Here is an 18129-nt window from a genome sequence, read left to right as displayed (position 1 = left end):
CTGGCAGTCTGCTTGGAACGAATTGTGCTTCGCTCCAATATTATACCACCTATTGGGAAGAATTGCATGACTGTGCTGTTCCTTCTTCGATTTTCTCACAACTGTTTACTTTGGAAAATGTAATTAATCTTAATTATACATACGAAAAACGTTTCCAACCATTCGCAGAAGCAGAACAGAAGGATGCGTGAATATTTTCTTAGTGGCACGTTGCTCTTTTGGATTTGTGTTCTTTCTTCTTATTCTTTGGCTTTATTGCGTCCCTACTGGGACTTTACGCCGGCTCTCAACTTTGTGGTCGTTGAGCACTTCCACAGTTGTTAATTGAGGGCTTTCCGTATTCCTGTACTATTTTTGCGTTAATATTATTGCGTGACAAGCACAATCATACTCTTATGCCCAGGGAAGTTGAGAAATTTTCCAACCCGAAAAATGTCCAGACCGGATCGGGAATCGAACCCAGCCGTCACCAGCATAGTCTTGCATAGTCTTGTATATCCTATGCATAGCGCAGCTATAACGCTTTCACCGACTGAGCTTTGCGTTCCTTTTTTGTTCTTTAATGTATGTTAATTGCTCTTTTGTTTAAAGGTTTGCATAATTTCTAGCATTTTTTTATGGCTCCACTCTGCCTTCAAAGTCTTTTGCTTTGGCGTAGCTAATGGGGATCTCTGGGACATTTTACTTTAAATCGGGAAATCAGAGAATGTGCATGAGTTTGCAGAAGTTTTAAACACTCGCTCAGGCAATTGTAGCTATTTTTTAACTAGTTCGTTTATTTACTAGGCTCAGTCGTGTGTGACACTTTGCAGAGCCAAAAATCCTTAATTTTTTAATTAACATTTTAAACAGCAGTGCGGAAAGGAGGGAATGGTCACATCAAACTCTTACATCAGACAAACAAAGGAATTCGTAGATCGCCTGCATGTAGGGAAGATCACGGGTTCCCAATACATCTCTTACTTCACGGAAGGTTTGTCTACCTCGGGCCACTAGGGTATCCAACAGTCGTGCTCTGGAGGCGTCATTACCCGGACAACGCGAATGAATCCCCCACTTACATCCAGACCTTTGAACCACGCTCTCGAAGAAACATTTGGAGTAATAGTATGTAACCACCGCCCAAGAGAATTACTTGTCCAACCGTTTTGCCAACTTAGAAGAGAACTCATCATGTGAAATTCTTCTATCATACATCTCGCCCACCTTTGCGAGAGGGTCTACCTTCTCATTGCCTGGGATTGAGCAATGTGAGGGGACCCATACAAAGGTAATCCTATATGATCTTTCGACCAGCAAACTCATCTGCTCCCTTACCTTTGAAATAAAATAAGATGAGTGCCTACCTTGTTTCATCGACCGAATAGCCTCAATCGAACTGAGACTATCCGAGAAGATGAAGTAATGGTCTATGGGCATGTCGAAAATCATCCCCAATACGAAGTTGATTGCTGCTCAGCAACACAAACGGAACAAGATTCTTGAAATTTCCGGAAGACGGTTGAGTATTCATTGAAGACACCGAAGCCAGTTGATCCATAAATGCGTGATCCATCAGTGAAAAATCTTCTATAGCAATTGACAATTGGTAGTTTTCAGCAAAAATACGAGGAATTGAGATAGGTCGAAGTTGATCTGGAACTCCTTGAATAGCCTGTTTCATGGAGAGATCATAGTCAATGGGGGAACTGTAGTTAGTAAAGCATACACGAGGGGGGTTATAGCACGGAAGGCTAATATCCGATGACATATAAATAAGGTATCGTTCGAATCTAGTCTGGGTGCTCAATTCGAGCATTGCTTCAAAGTTTTCAATCACAAGGATGTTACTGACACTAAATTTGATCAATACTCTTAATTAGAGCTCCCAAAAACGGTTCTGCAGGGGTTTGTGTGTTGAATGCATACAGTCAAGGGCTATAATTGGAGCCATGAGATTCATTCCTTTTGCGTAGAAAATAAGTGCAAAATATATTTCAGAAGAATTCCGTTGAGTTGATAGGACTTGGTATTATCCCTAGCAACTTATTCCAGTCACAGTGCTTCGGTTCGAAATGTGGCTAAAAAGTGGGATCCTCGAATAGTAACGTCCAGCGGATAGCAAGAATGGGTCTATAGACGTATAATAAGCAGAAGAAGCTTGAGTGAAAAACAAGTCGCATCCGTCAAACCGAGGGCTCGGAAGTTATACGACCAATTGCTGTGCGTGATTATGGACGATGAATCATACGTTAAATTTTATTACAAAACTTTTCCTGGTGATCAATAATACACCGTTCGTGATGGCAGAAGTGTTGATGACGATGAATGATGAAGTCGATTTTTACCGAAAAATTCCGTTTGTGACAACGGAGACAATGACAACCGATGTTTACGTGCGTGAGTGTTTAAACAAGCGTCTCTTACCCATGATCCGCAAACACGACGCGTCAGTACTGTTTTGGCAGGATTTGGCGTCGGTTCATTACTCCAAGGACACGGTAGCCTGGTATATAGCCAACAAGGTCCAATTCGTACCCAAGGAGATGAATCCGCCAAACTTTCCCCAGGCCCCTAATCGAAGTTTTTGGGGCCTGACCAAAGCATATTTGCAGACACATGTAAAGGCAGCGCATTCCGTTACAAATTTTGCGAAAGACTGGGGAAAAGTGTCCAAAATGGTTGGAAAGGCATCTGTGCTGAAGCTAATGAGTAGCGTGAGATCAAAAATCCGCTCCTTGGCTTAGAGGTAGAGGTGACAATAGCTGCAATTTCAAAACCTACGACTGGATGATCAGAGATGTTATGCCTCAGAACATCCCGGCGGCACCATCGTACAAATAAGGTTCCCGTTTCACCTGTGCATACAATGCCTTGGTTTTCTTTGCATGCACGTAACCTATAGCTCATACCGTAGTAGGCTGTGTATAAAAGAAAATGATTTACTTAGTTTGACAGTTGCACCATGACGAAGTGGCAGCGTATTCGTGATTTGTCCCACGCGCAAATGTCGCAAAAAGACATTTCAATCGCCGTGGGAGTGTCCCGGTGGACCGTCAAAAGGGTTTTAGACCGAGAAAAGAAATATCGGCGAAGGTGGCTGCAGGTCGTCCGAGGTCAGCTCGGGTTCCGAGGGTTATCGCTGCTATCAAAAGGAAGATTCGGGTGAATCCAGTGCGTTTAATAAGGAAAATGGCATAGGAACACGGGATCAGTGACTTTACGGCACGGAAGATCGTAAAGGAAGAATGCGGGACGAAGTCGAAGGCACGGAAAAAAACTCACATGATTACCAACCGCATCCGGGAGCTTCGAGTCGAACGATGCAAGAAAATCTTGAACTTCCTTAAGCGAAAAAATCCGGTAATCCTGTTCAGCATGTTTACCGTCGATCCCGTATCAAATTCTAGAACCGACCGGTATATTAGTTCTCTTCCGGTAAAAGACGTGGCCGACGAGCACAAAAACGTGTATCTGACCAAGCATTCTGCTAGCGTTATGGTGTTTGGATTGGTGGCTTCCGATGGCAAAAAAAATGGACCCGGTGTTCATTCCAGAAGGCGACAAGGTCAACACGGAGGTCTACATCGGGATTTTAAGTAAGTATGTTCTTCCGTGGATCAAAGAACAGTACGGTCCGAAGCCAAATGTTGTATTTCAACAAGATGGGGCTCCGTGCCACACCTCGAACCGCACTCAGAAATGGTTGCAGGAACATCTTCCGTTCTTGGCGAAGGATATGTGGCCGCCATACAGCCCCGATCTTAATCCGCTAGATTACTCAATATGGGGCGTCATGAAGGCCAAGGCCTGTTCTAAACGCCACCCCAGTACAGCAAGCCTCAGACAAACATTGACCCGTTCCTGGAGAGAAATGGATCCAGACTACATTATTAGAACCTGACGTGCATTCCGGAAGCGTGTGGAGACCGTAATTGCAGCAAGTGAAAACTCGATCGATGATTAACATAGTTTAAGACTCTGAGAAACATCTACCCTTTGAATAAATAAAAAAAAAACTCGAAAACGAATTTTTTGAGATTTTTGTAATTTTGACATTGCTCAATGGTGCAAACATTATCACGCATACGGTAGTACGATTCTAGAAGCACTTCGGGTTCAAAAACTGTATTTGAGAACATCGAGAAATGGAGAGTTGACTGGAGTTCTAAGAACTTCAAAAACGTCCAGAATTACAGGGAAGTTTTAGGATCATTAATAGTATGATCCGGTATGCACGTTGTAGTTTCATTTTTATCCCTGTGATCTTGACATGTTTACCTACACACTACGAAGTGTAAGTTTCGGTGTCGTGAGACCAACACATGTAAGCGGCCTTTATTAAAGGCCCTTAAGAATGAGTTGACAGAAACGAGAAAATCAATTCAATCAAACGCACTTTTCGTTGAGTTATGTATGGTTCGGTTTCGCTACATCGTATTTTACATGACAAGTTTGTTTACGTTCCATGATTTAAGTAAAATATGAATTTCGTCACGTTTAAAAATAGTAATTTTTGAGTGTGTAGGGGATGAGTACTTAACGGGGTTAGATTTTGATAAATCTTTAGTGGGAATGATACTGATGAAGACTGCTCATTGTAGTCGACAGAAGGATCAGTCATAGATACCAAAATTAATAAAGTGGAATTAGATGGAAGATAATCTTTTATGCTGTTTTTCAAGTTCCGGTAGGTTCAGGGCAGTTCCATAGAATTCAGGAAATTTCAAGATCTGTTTCAATAAAATCAGGGAAATTGCAGGAACTTTACAGAGGTTGTCCAAACTTCTTTTGAGTTTGAAGACCTTAACGGAAGTAACGTGAACTTTGGGACGAGGCTCGGTAGCTCAGTAGTTACCGTTTCTGCTTACTGAGCAGAAGGTCGGGAGTTCAATCCCAGGCAATTTTTCACTTTGCCTTATTCTATACCCACTAGATTTTAATGAAAACAAATTCTTCTTTAACACCGATCGCATCCTGATCTAAAAATAGAAATTGGATGAGTGCGCGCGCGTGTGTGTGTGTGTATTATAATCGCTCTACCAAAAAACGATCCCTGCGTGTGCGTGCAACCTTTCCCCACATCCAACATCCCAGTGATTTCTCGTGGAAGCGCAGAGGATTTCTCGGTTTCCTTCACAGCGAGTACCACGTCAACACATTCCTTCCCATTTCCTAGTTGACCTGCATTCGGACACGGCCGGCGCTGGTATTGCTAAATATTAGATCTCCAGTTCTTACACATTGAGGATGAATGTTAGTCCCAAACATCATCTGTTGGTTCTCTGTGTAATTGCAGCTGATCTGGTAATAACAGAGCAGCAACCGTGGGCGGTCAATCTGATTTTTTTTTAACGGAAGTAACGTGAAATTTGGGCTTAGAACTTCAAAGCAGTTTCTTGAATATCAGGAAAATTTCGGGAACTATAGGGAAGTTCTGAAAGCGTAAGATAAATTTCGAGAATGCAGTTCCATTAAATTCAAGAAAATAGCGAGAAGTTCCAAATTAAAGATGTTCCAGAGAAAATCAGAGAATTTAAGAAAAATTAAGAAACATTTCGGAAACTTCCCAGAATATTAACGTCAAGATGTAAAGAAATCTTCAGATCAGTTTCAGTAATTTCAGAAGAATAACGAGAACTTCAGGAAAGATTAGAGAGTAGTCCACACTTTTTTTTATAAATTCATAAAAAGAATGCAAATAGGGAGGATTTTGGGAACGTTTCATGAACAGGCTGTGGGATAACAAGGTAATATCTGGGATGTTCTATAGCATTTCATGCACTTGAGGGAACTATAAGGGGGTTTCATGAGCTTCTAGAAACCTGCAGGAACTTTGAAAAAGCTTTAAGAAATTGAGGGAAATCATGAAAACTTCAGAGAAGTCCAAAAACCTTGAAGAAAACTGGGAATACTTTATAGAAATCCCAAGAACCTCAGACAAGCTAGGTTTAGAGATCTTCAGACAAGCTCAAAGGCAATCCCAATATCTTTTGGATAGTTCAGAATTTAGAGGAAGTTTCAACATTTGAAAATATTAGCTTCGATATATTCTGGACAGCCCCATAAATTCCAGAAAAAAATCGGAGAACTTTAAGATTTCTAGGAATTTCAGGGAATTTCAGACAACTCCTGAGATATTTAGAAAACTTCATACATAGTGGAAATGGCTCTAATGTTAACCTATGGATCTAAGATTGGGCCCATCGCTAAAAATCTGCTATTTATCAATTTTATCTAGATGAACGTGTCATTGGGACGGTACTAAAGGATATTTTTGGTCGCTATTGAACATTTAGTCGATTGCTGAATTTATGTATGGGCCCAAATTAGGGGCATTTAGGCCGACATTACATCCATTTCCCCTATTTTGCATATTTTATATTACAGAAGTTCAGACATTTTCAGGGTAAATCTTTAGGTGAAGGGCTTCATGAGAATTTCATGAACTTTCGGGTAGGTTCGAGAACCCGAGAGATGGCCAATGAACCTCTGTTAAGTTCCATTAAAGTAACTAGAAACTCAGGGAGTTTTCGAAAACTTCAGTTCTGAGATTTTCAGGGTCGTCCAGTTTTAAGATTTTGAGGCATTTTCGGAATTTGCATATTGTTTCGATTACTTGAAGGCTGATCAGAGAACTTCAGAGTAGTTCCATTAGCTCTAGAGCAATGTGTGAAATGGGCCTATGCGCCAAATTTAAATAATGACTATAAATGTCGATGTCTATTCAATGAATATTCAAAGAATTTCAGAAATGTTTAAAAAATTTAAGGAATATTGCCTGCTCTAGTTTAATGTGTTCTTTTCTTAATCATGGGCCCTCCTTAAATGGGGCGCATGGATTTGAGGTGTTTTTTTTTTAACTTTATTAGAGAGATTTTTAGCCGTTGGCTAGTTCATCTCTATAAAATGGGAGGCCCCAGAGGGGGGTTCCGCCAGCAAATTTTGTTACGGAGTTGGCTTACAATTCACATGTACTCAAATAGAAGCAATTAAAACAGATTCCAGTAAAAAGACTAACAATACAGGCAACGAGAAGAAAAAAAAAAACAATCTGGTACATCAAAGTTAGGTAGGGTTTTGAAAGAGATCGGAGCTCCACCGTTGGAGGGGTAATCCCCCGTCCGGTAGAGATGTACCGTCAGCCAAAACAAAGTTAAAAGGACCTAAATGTTGTTGTATAACCCAGCGTCCTTGAGGAAATAAATAACTGTCGCTAAAGTGGAAGGTTCGTCGCCCAGTATGTCCCTAATGCTGTTGGGAAGTGCGTACTGCTCCCTTAGTTGTTGGTATTGCGGACACAGGCATAGGATGTGTTCCACCGATGCAGTGGTTCCGAAAACGTAGCACATTCTGTGGAACTGCGTCCCACCAAAACTATGTGAGATCCTTGTATGGCCTGTCCTAAGACGAGAAACCACCTTCTTTTCCCGTAGTTTCGACATATCCGTCCACTTGCTTGTCGTTTCTTTGATTCTTCGGATGAAGAGGGATTGGGATTGGCACCACTCTGCTTCCCAGGCTTCCCACATTTTGCTGACTATCCATCGCTTTATGTCCTGTAATGGCACTTCGTCGGTGTAACGGGGGCCAGCTGGTCCAGACCCTGCCAGGCTGTCGGCTTCGCTGTTGCCTGGGATACCGCAGTGCCCAGAGATCCAGGAAAACACCGTGTTGGTGAGCTGTGGCACACATTTGCATAATCTGTGAATAACCAGCTCTAAAAATATTCAAAATCTCAGAGCACTGGTTTTCAAGCCTTTTCATTGAAGGAGTACTTTTAGATAAACAAATCGGTGACCTAAGTAGGCTCTCTAAAGTGAAAGTTAATGCTGTTTCGTTGGTTTTGACTCAGGGATTGTGTCTCGGCTGTATATATCCAAATATTTTGTGATATTTTCATATTCTTGACTTAGACTTGATCAAAGTATCCGAAGAACAAACATTGTTCTACACAAAAGCTCGATCTTTTAATTGCATTAGTTTTTGAAAATACTTAAATATTTTCGTTGATATTAAGAAATGTTATACAGCGGCGCCGGTGGTGTAGTGGTAAGCGTGATTACCTCTCACCCCAAAAGGCCTGGGTTCAATCTCAGTCGACGCCGCCGGGATTTTCTGAGGCATAACATCTCTGATCACGCCTTCCTTCGGAATGGAAGTAAAGCCGTTGGTCCCCAGTCCATGAGTTGATGGGTCGATAGGCAGGGTTCAGGTGTGGGAGCTGCCTTCCTGGCGTCGGTAGCATTGGTACTCAGTACGGAAGACATGATCGACGGAAAACAAATCAAGGGAAAAAAGGAAGACATATTTGATGATATTTTCAAATATATCCAAGTTGGTTGTCTTGCCCCTTGATTTGATCCGTTCGAACCACACCCAAATTCAAATCACACCAAGGCATTGTAAATAAGCCACCGGCGCCGTTGAAAAATAACAGTTTGATAACATCTAAATAACAAATTCCCGATATCATTTCGTTTTCAGTTGTTACTAATTTAGTTATCAACCTTGACTAATTTTGTTATCAGTTGTTATCATGCAAAAAAGAACTATTTGCTTACGACGGATGCAAGGTTTGTTCTAAACTCTAAATTTTATCCGCATGGCAAGAAGAAAAGTGCTGTACATCGCTAATCATATTTCAGTTATAGTTAGTAATATCAAATCTATAACATAATTTGAAATTGGTTGAATACATTTCCACAGGTCGCAGAATTTGTTATCAAGATGATTTCAATGACAACAAAATTAGTTACTTTTGTGATATCCAATGAGAATTTTTTGTTATGTTGGCTGTTTATTCGACCACAATGGTAACATATTCAGTTATCAAACCAGCGAGTATCAAAACTTATTATCAATTTGGTATAAATGTTTGCTCCATAATCGCAATAATTTGTTAACCGATTCTCCGGCTGTTGGAACAACCAAAACCGATTTCAGTTATTATTTACAAAGACATTAGTCTATGTTATCGGAAATCATAGTTAAAGTTATTGATTAGATTAATGTTCTATATCGAATTTTAATTTAAAAATATTATGGTTTAACTGTTCCAAGCCATTTGAGGCCGTTTCAGTGCCAACCACAACAATGACCACCTGTTGCCGGTTGGGTCTTCATATTTCGATAGTAAAATCCTAGTCACTACAAGTCTATCCGCTCACGCACATAAACCTGGATTTATAGTTCCCTCTCCCCGTCACCGCCGTCCGTCCTTCATTGCAATCAGGTACCTATCGTGTAGATTTCGAAAAGCCCTACATCCGTGCTCCGTGGCTGGCACAATGCGATCGTCTGTGGCAATAATTTTTCCTTTTGTGAAATGAATCTCCACTCCTAGAACGGTGTTGGCAATCTGAAGTTGATACAAACCAACCGACCAACACACCCGGCCATAAAACAGAGGGAATCCTTTTCATAGCCCACTAGCGGTAGCAACAGTCCTTGGCAATCGTTTCCACTCTCAATGATTATATGTCTTTTCATAAAGTTCTTTTCATTACTCGCAATCATGGAATGGCAACAACCAGTGCCAGTAGTCGGACGAAGGTCGACTAAAATGGCTCCATTTTCCAACTGATACCTGGCGCTGCACCGCACACATACAGCTGCACTTGAGAATGAGGCAGGTGGGGAGACCTCTAGGATCTACACTATTACCCTTGTGTTGGAATGGAAATTGAGATTCTCAGATGTTCAGTCAATTATTCCTTGCTTGGCATGCCGCATCGACGACCAACGTATGGAATTCACAGTTTGTTTCAGATGGCTCTGTCACCGTTCGATGCGATGTTGGTTGGTCTCAAATGGAAGGTTGTAGAAATTTGGAATGATTCACCAGTTTTATTGGAAAGGCACAGATATGGGCTTTTATGCAAAAGGAACGTCGAAAAGTTGATTCAGGTATTCGTTTCTGGACTAATTTAAAATTTAACTTTTTATAAATTTGGAAAGCCATTATTCGTTCTTTATTTGATGAATGTTGCATTCTACTCGGAGGAAAGTAATTTAACATTTACATTTGACTTTTCTCATAGTTCTCCATTTCGTCATACCATCCTCTCCAACAATGGAGCGTGTCGAATGCCGGTTGAAACTTTTGTAATAATATTTGAACTTTCAACATTTAAATTGTTGCAATCTCGATGTCGGAAAGCTTCCGTAGTGCAGTTAAAAGTTTGCTTTCCTGGCAATAACAATCCGCGTGTTAAAAGTTATGCTCGGGCTCGATTCACAGTTTAACCAATCAACGCCAACGTTCATCTGCATAAATGGCCGCTCGTTTCCGAAAGTGCTCCGTCAACCTGTTGTGCTTTGATATCGGATATGCCATCATCATTGTCGTTCTCATGATCCGAGCTCTATGGTTTATCGCGATGTGACAGATTCAATCCAGTCTTAACTTGACGCGCAGTGGAAGATATCTAGGAGAGAAGGGATTGATCTATCAGGAAACGCCCTGACAGAGCCGTGTTGTGGCCGAGCTTTTCAATCTATTGACATCCCCATCCTAAAATCATTCACTCAAACTCGCCGGGAAATAGCGGGTGATACTCCGCTCGAGCGCAGATTTGGAAACTGGCGGTGCGATGTGTTCACAGCCCACTCTTCATGGTCCCCGTGGACGACACATACACACACACACTCACTCATCCATAGAATGAGTGGGGTGGCTTTCCGGAATCCGATATTGTCGTTCAATGGGAATTGATTTCGGGTGTTTGCGCTTTTTTTCATTTTTCCACCACCCACTGCTGCGATAGTAGCTGGACCGGACCGATGCAGGCACGTGGGGGGTGGTGAACGAGTGTAGATGTGCGAAAATGGTTTGATATCTAATTTATACAGCTGTCCGAGTTGATTTTCGTTGTTTCGGCCATCCATTTTGCAGCAGAAATCAGCATCGATTGAGGCATGAATTTCGGTGGATCACTCAGGAAATAATCGTAGCAAATTGGATTTTGTATTTGGAAATCCAACCATTAGGAGTTCGTTGCTTTGATCAATTTCAAATGGAGTGGTAGCGTGAGGTGGGGGGTAAAAGTTTCGTGCGAGGTTCTCTTAGCTTGTGCGAGAAAAAGCTCCCTAAAAATAGCATCAAATTTGAAACGTTCCGATTGTTGATTTCCAGGGCAAGTCAGAAGGACTTCAAGAGCAAGTCGAGCGAACTTTCAGTGCTAATCATGGGTAGTTTAGTTGAAAATTTGAGAGACTTCAGGAGCCTGCCTATTCCCAGGATCCCTGACTTATCCTTATAGATTCAGTGAAGACGTCAGAGATGTTTAACTCTCAACGATCAGCTGTAAACATTTTATAGTATAAGATCATAGGCTTTATAATTCATATTCAGACGCTTTATGTTCCATGGAATTAGCTGTAAGTAATTTGCTTCAGAGGCCCAAGGTTCAACAAGCAACTTCAAATTTCATTTTGAGGAATTTCAAAGGGGCTATAAGTTGTGCTCATGGCGTTCGCCCTGTGGATCAACTATGGAAATACATTTGACTAGTGGTGAGGAACTTATGAGTTAAATCCCGAAGAGTTACCGTTCCAACTCCTGAAACTGAACGGGATGGCTTCACAGGCTTTATAGGTCATCTTCAGAGATCTTGTGTATTAATTTAATGGTCTTGTCTGTTAACTACAAAAATCCATTGATGATATTTTTGTTCAACGCTCGTTGAGAAGGCTTACGGCATAAGTCCTTAGGGCTTAAAGTTCAGTTTAGAGGTTTTATGCATTCATTTCATAGGCATAATTCGATGAACTCATAAACTAACTAAGGATGTCTTATGGGACTTATCCTGTAAGGCTTAATAAGTTCCGTCTAGAGGGCAATAAGTGTAGCTCTCAAGAAGAGATTTCGAAAATATTATGGCCAAACATCATAAGCCTTATAGTACAAATTCAGAAGGAAGCTTAATGAAGTCATCTCCAGAAGCCTAATGAGTTAATTCTGAAGATTTCATGAGTCAACTTCACAGGCCTAAAGGAGTATTTCCTGACGCACAGTAGTTTATAGGCATCAATTTTGGAAATATGATGAATTAACTCCAAAGATCATATGAATTAAATCCCGAGGCCTTTCAGGTCAACTCTGAAAACTACATGGGATAGGTCATTATAGTACGACTTAACACTGGAGGTTTATGGGTAGGCTTCAAAGATCCATTGGTTATATTTTTGTTCAACTCCGGAAGCCTTATGGAAATCTCATTCGGTCAATTCCGACGGCCTTTCTGAGACAACTTCAGAGGTCTAGAGGCTCAAGTCTAGAGATATTATGAATCATCTTCGTATGGTTTTTGGGCCAAATCAACGAAGGGTCTATGAAATTCACATGCTCTATGGGTTAACACCAGAAGCCAATTGCTTTATGATTTTCATGATTTAACTTTGTAGGTTTTGCGGACTTACTAAAAATAAGATTAATGTAAGTCAGCTTCACAGGCCTTGCAGAGATCTTTTAAGAACAGTTCAGTACACATATAAAGCATAAACTTCATATTCAATCGTCTAAATATCTAAAAATTCCCAGCATCATGATCTACGCTTTTGTTGCTTTCAATCAGATACGTCTAACCAAAACTCTCAGTTTTATTGGTTCCTTAAACGTTTCAAATTTCCTGAAAACCATTTACACCCATAATCATAAAAATCCCACCTAACCACGACCGATTGAATTCAAAACCCTCGATTAAGCTATCGGATTACATTTTCTACTATTTCAAAACCGCCTCCCATGAAAACGGGTGTGTGTGTAAAGAACCACTCGTGCTCGTAATTTGGTGATTGGTTGAAAGTGACCACAAGTGAACAAGCTCACAGGTGTCGATTCCCATTGACCGCGCACGGCCAATGATGGAGTTTGCAATTTTCCATTAATAGCTTTCGATAGTGGGTGGGCATAGAAAGTAGGGGGCAGGGGGGAGCTGATATGAAACCAAATTCCACCAACGAACAACTCCAAAAAAGAGCGACAAATTTGACCCTTTTCCCGTACTTGTTGGATGGGTGGTCATTTATGGTGAACGAACGACTACGCCGACGTAATAAGGATACTCCACTCGAGTTCGGGATCCGGCTGAAATATGAGCGGAAACTGCTTCGTTCAGATCATTTATTTAATTGATCTGGGAAATTTTCGACGGCGATGGAGCCTTAATGGGCGGTGGCTTTTGGGAGCGGTAGGAAGTTCAATTAGCCATTCAAGTGTCGACGGGAAATCAACGCTCATTTGATCGCAAAAAGAATCTGCGGTGACGTAATAGCAACAACAGCTTGGTGTGAGCTATTGAAGGCGGTTTTCGTTTTTTGTTTTTCGCTGACGATGGCTTCGGTGAAAACGCATTATCATTATGAAGGGGTTGAATCGATTGGTGGAGGGGTGTCTTTTAGTAGCACGTTTTTTTTCGATGAAAAATTTCAATATTAATCGAGTTATGTATTTGAAAAATGATGGCTTTAGAGCAGCATTTCTTCCCATTCAGCTCCTAGGAATCTAATAAATCATACCCATTTCAACATTCTTCCGCTATTCAACGATATTTTACGGGGAAATTCTAATAATCATTCCTTTCACTAGTGCCAAGATCAGCTTCACTCGATAATCTACTGAATGTGGAAATTCCCACTTTCAACAAATGGAAAAAACGATACAAAGCTGTTTTATATTTTATCGCCCTGAAGAGAAAATCCCAAGAAGACAAAAATAAGAATAAAAGAAGTATTCAGGACCAGCTCGGGGGGTTGGAAAGGTGCGCTTTTGAATTTTTGACCGATAAGGTTTCTCTTGACCTTTCTCGCCTTCGGAAATGAAACTTTCATCATCAGGTCGGCCGGCCAACATCATCGTCATCGTCACCTGTTCTTCTTCGATTATGTTGGCAAGTTCTGCTCCGATGGGATTTCCTTTCTGGAGGATGGTCGACATGGGGGGGTGGTACACTGGTTGAATGGAAGAAGATCAACATCGTTGACATGTGACTTGGGGAAAATTCGAAATGGAATCTTGTTTCGGTTGAATGGCTGCTGAGCGATAAGAGAGATGTGAAAATAATTTCTTTGTATTTTTGTCTTGTTTTTTTTTTATCTTGGAGCACGTAAAGGTATCAGATTTTCTAATTGGTTCGTATATTTCTTCTTTTCTTGCAGGACGTTCTACACACCATCTGCTCACCCAACGGACAAGTGCAACGTATCGTGATATTCAAGAAGAATGGAGTCCAAGCTATGGTTGAATATCCTTTTCTAAAAGAGAGTTGAAGATTTATAGGGTGTTTGATTTATGAGTCTATACGCATAGGGAGGGAATTTTTCATTTTTTGTGGATGTTTTGCCTTTTTTTGTGATGTTCTAGGCCAGGTATCCTGGGGTTTTATCCATGTCTATAATGTTCAATGGCCTAGTTAGGTTTCGATATACAGTGGGGGTAAAGCCTTGCATGAATTGTTAAAATTTCAAAGAAGGGATTGAACAGTAATTTCCTAGTCCCAGAGTTCTAAGCTTTACAAGTGTGGCATTTTTAATTGCTTGTTGCGGGCAGCAAAAGTGTTATATCATTTTGTACACGACATCTTTGTAGTTTCTGAGATTCTTAGTGGCAAAGCAACGGTCTTTTTTTGATTCTATCAACCTTGTCCTTTAAAAAATCGATTCCAGGCTTTGTCGTCAGGCTTGAAAAATCGTCGTTCGTAATGGTTTATTGTTATGCCCGGGAGCTCGGTGGCATAGCAGCAACCGTTTTTACTTAAAGAACCCAACATATCCTTGCTTATTCTCAAATATTTCCCAATGCCATTCGTAGTATCATACTAGAATTCTAAATAACTGCTCCGGAGGACATATTTCCGAAGAATATTAAATCATCATTTCTCATTATTTGTTTTATGAAGTTTGTGCTCTGTGGTTGGTCAGCGTCACCAGCCGATCTAACATACTGTACAAATGGTGTCTTTGCCGGCGCCGGTGGTGTAGTGGTAAGCGTGACTGCTTTCTAACACCCCAATGGGTCTGGGTTCAATCCCGGTGGGATTTTTCTGAGGCATAAAAATCTCTGGTCACGTCTTCCTTCGGAAGGGAAGTAAAGCCGTTGGTCTCGGCCCATGTGTGTTGAATGGGTGCGATATCCTACGCAGGTGTGGAAGCTGCCTAATGGATGGCAATCGATGTCCGTCGGTGATTGGCACTAGATTGCGGAACAGAGACCGACGTTAAATAAAGGAAAAGAAAATAGTGTCTTTGAAATTTTTCAATAAAATGTAGCTCGGGAATGGCATTTCTGATCGAAATGACGTCTTATGCAAAATTGTAGAGAAAAATAAGGTCTGTTTGGAAAAAATAAAGAAAAAATTGTTAATTTTTATTTAAAGTCAAAATTTACAAAACAAGTAAAATCCCAAATATCGAAAAAGGCCTTGCACGAGTATTGAAATTTATCTTCAAATAAAAGCTTATAAAAATGCAAACTTTTGAAATATTTAAACATGAAAATTGACAAAAATCGTAGAACAAGAATTTCTGATCAAATTTTTTGCACAAAAACTGATTTTAAATGTCTCAAACATTGTTTGCCGAGTATAACTTACGTGAAGAAAACAGTTTTTACAAAAAGTTCATAAATTGTACTAAAAGTTATTGTTTTATGATTTCCGTCAATTTTTAAGTGTCTATAATTTTTAACAAACCAATTGCAATTGTCATTAACTTTGAAAAAAAAAATCAAAAATCAAATTTTATTTGAATTTTTAGTTTACTTAACACTTTTTTGTATACATATTTAAAAAAACATTTTTTCCCTACAACTTTGTCTCGAATATCATTTCGAACAGAAGTTCCGTTTCCGTACAACAATTTTTAGAAAAATTTAATTTTTAAACTTTTTCTAATAATTGCTTACCAAATTGGTTGTGCCATTTTGAAAATTTTACAAGATCCAAAATAGATGAATTCTAGCAGAAATGTGAATCATTGCCCATACAAACAATTATGCAAAATTTTATGCAAATCTGAGAAGCTCGAGTTTTTCGGTCATTTAGCGTGCAACTGTTCAGAATTTTAGTTTATTTACGCGGTGATGATGTTGGTTCACTCGCAACTATTTTTGAAAAAATTAAGTGTTTTCGAACGAAAGTGTACCAAAACTGCTTCTGAACATGTTTCGCAGTTAGGTGTGGTGAATTTCGTGCATTCCCGGTTGATTGTGGAATCTTAATGAAGGCCTAAGTACTCTTTCGTAGTTTTTAGTTTTAGTATTTCAAAGATTGTCGGTTGCAGTGGCTTGCTTACTGAGCAGAAAAGCGCGGTCCTAGGTCCTTTCATATTAAAAATGTATGGTAAGATCGCTTGTTTATCGTGTATTTTGTAAAACTTTTCGTTGTCGTCGGTGCCGGGTTTGAATAGTTATAAAAACTTGAGTAACGCTATAATGTGATATGAGGGGCTCGGTGGCCGTAGAGCAACCGGTTTTGCTTACTGAGCAGAACATCATGAGTCTAATCTCAATCGTCAATCGTTTTATTTGTTAACATGACTACATGGTAATAACAGCAACTCGATGACTAAAAAGGAGCTCGTCTGCCTAGTGGCAAACGTTTTTGCTTACTGAGCAGAAGACCGTGGGTTCAATCTCAATCTCCTTTGCGTTATATGATTGTTAGGACATTAATTCAGCTTATCGTTTACCAAAACGAACCCTGCTGCAAACCCAAGCCTATTACCCAATATCCTAGTGATTCCTCGTGGAAGTGCAGAGGTGTTCTCGGCTTCCATCAAAGCGAGTTTTACGTCAACACATTCCTACCCCTTTCTTTCTTGACCTGTGTTCGGGCGCGGCTGGCGCTGGTATTGCCTAGTTTGAGATCACCAGTGTTTACACATTGAGGATGATTGCTAGTCCCAAGCATCGTCTATTGGTTCTCTGTGTAATTACAGCTGGTCTGGCAATAACAGAGTAGCAACCGTGGGCGGTCAATCATGCTCATGCTCATGCATGCTCATGCTCATGCTCATGCTCATTTAGCGTGCAACTGTTCATTGAAATTTTAGAAAAAAATGTAGCTTGGAAACGGCATGTCTGATCGAAATGACTCTGAGACAAATAGAGGAAATGGATGTAATGTCGGCCTAAATGCCCCTAATTTGGGCCCATACATAAATTCAGCAATCTACTAAATTTTCAATAGTGACCAAAAATATCCATTAGTACCGTCCAATTGACGCGTTCATCTAGATAAAATTGATAAATAGTAGCTTTTTAGTGATGGGCCCAATCTTAGATCCATAGGCCAACATTAGAGCCATTTCCCCTATGTAGAGAAAAACAATGTCTTTCTGTGAAAAATAAATCTACAATTTTTTTTTAATTATTTGAAGTAGGGTAAACTACCCCATATCCGGCATATTAAGCACAACCCACACTTAGTCTTTCTCAATCTAGCGCAGTTTAGCACCAAACGGAATGTTATTTTTACTGATGGCTTCCAAATTTATTTACGTTTCCGTATGTACCGTAAGATTTGATAAAAAAAACCAATCGTTGAGATATTGTCAAAAGTCTAACACTGCTTTTTAACGCCAAACTCGGCCTAACGCATTGAAACGCCAATGAATTCACTTCGGCCTATCGGATGAAGATAAAACATGATTCGGTCGGAGCGCTTCTTTTGTTTTTGAGAATAATGGGTGCAAACCTTCATATCACGCGTTCTCATTGACTTCGTTTGGTAGCTTATTAACTAAAGTATCGTACCCAACGCATAATTGACTTCTTAACTCAGAAATCATTGATTTATTTGAAGTTTTCAGCTGGATAGGCCCAAAATGGGCGATTAGCCCGAAGTAGTTATCTACCCTATACACTCAAAACTAAATATTTTAAAATCCCAAGTATCTTAAAATTTCCGTGCCCAATTGATGACTTTTAAATAAAAATTAAGAACAATGCAATCTTTTGGAATGCTGAATCCATGGACACTTGAAAGCTGGCAAAGAAACGTAGAACAAGAACCTTTGAATCCTGATGAATGTGGGCGTCTTAGTGGAATACCTGTATAATGAGAGAGAGAGAGAGAAGGATTAGTAATTTCCATTTAATTCCACTACCTTATTTGCTTATCCTTAAAAGATACGCGTATTTCGTCTACA

At 40.1% G+C, this 18129-nt stretch overlaps 1 protein-coding gene across 1 annotated transcript in view; it reads left to right on the top strand.

The window, feature by feature from the left end:
• LOC135712737 (heterogeneous nuclear ribonucleoprotein L-like) overlaps positions 1-18129 on the top strand; it is a 649787-nt gene that overhangs the window by 378786 nt on the left and 252872 nt on the right. Inside the window, exon 3 of the mRNA XM_065235779.1 lies at positions 14140-14225. Coding sequence (XP_065091851.1) covers positions 14140-14225 — 86 coding nt within the window. The remainder of the gene's footprint in view (positions 1-14139; positions 14226-18129) is intronic.

The sequence above is a fragment of the Ochlerotatus camptorhynchus genome, unplaced genomic scaffold (assembly GCF_037179485.1).
Source record: "Ochlerotatus camptorhynchus isolate MF236.1 unplaced genomic scaffold, CSIRO-AGI_Acam_v1.1 ptg000503l, whole genome shotgun sequence".
Classification (NCBI taxonomy): domain Eukaryota; kingdom Metazoa; phylum Arthropoda; class Insecta; order Diptera; family Culicidae; genus Ochlerotatus; species Ochlerotatus camptorhynchus.
The sequence above is the reverse complement of the archived record's forward strand: the minus strand, read 5'-3'. Positions and strand labels throughout refer to the sequence as shown.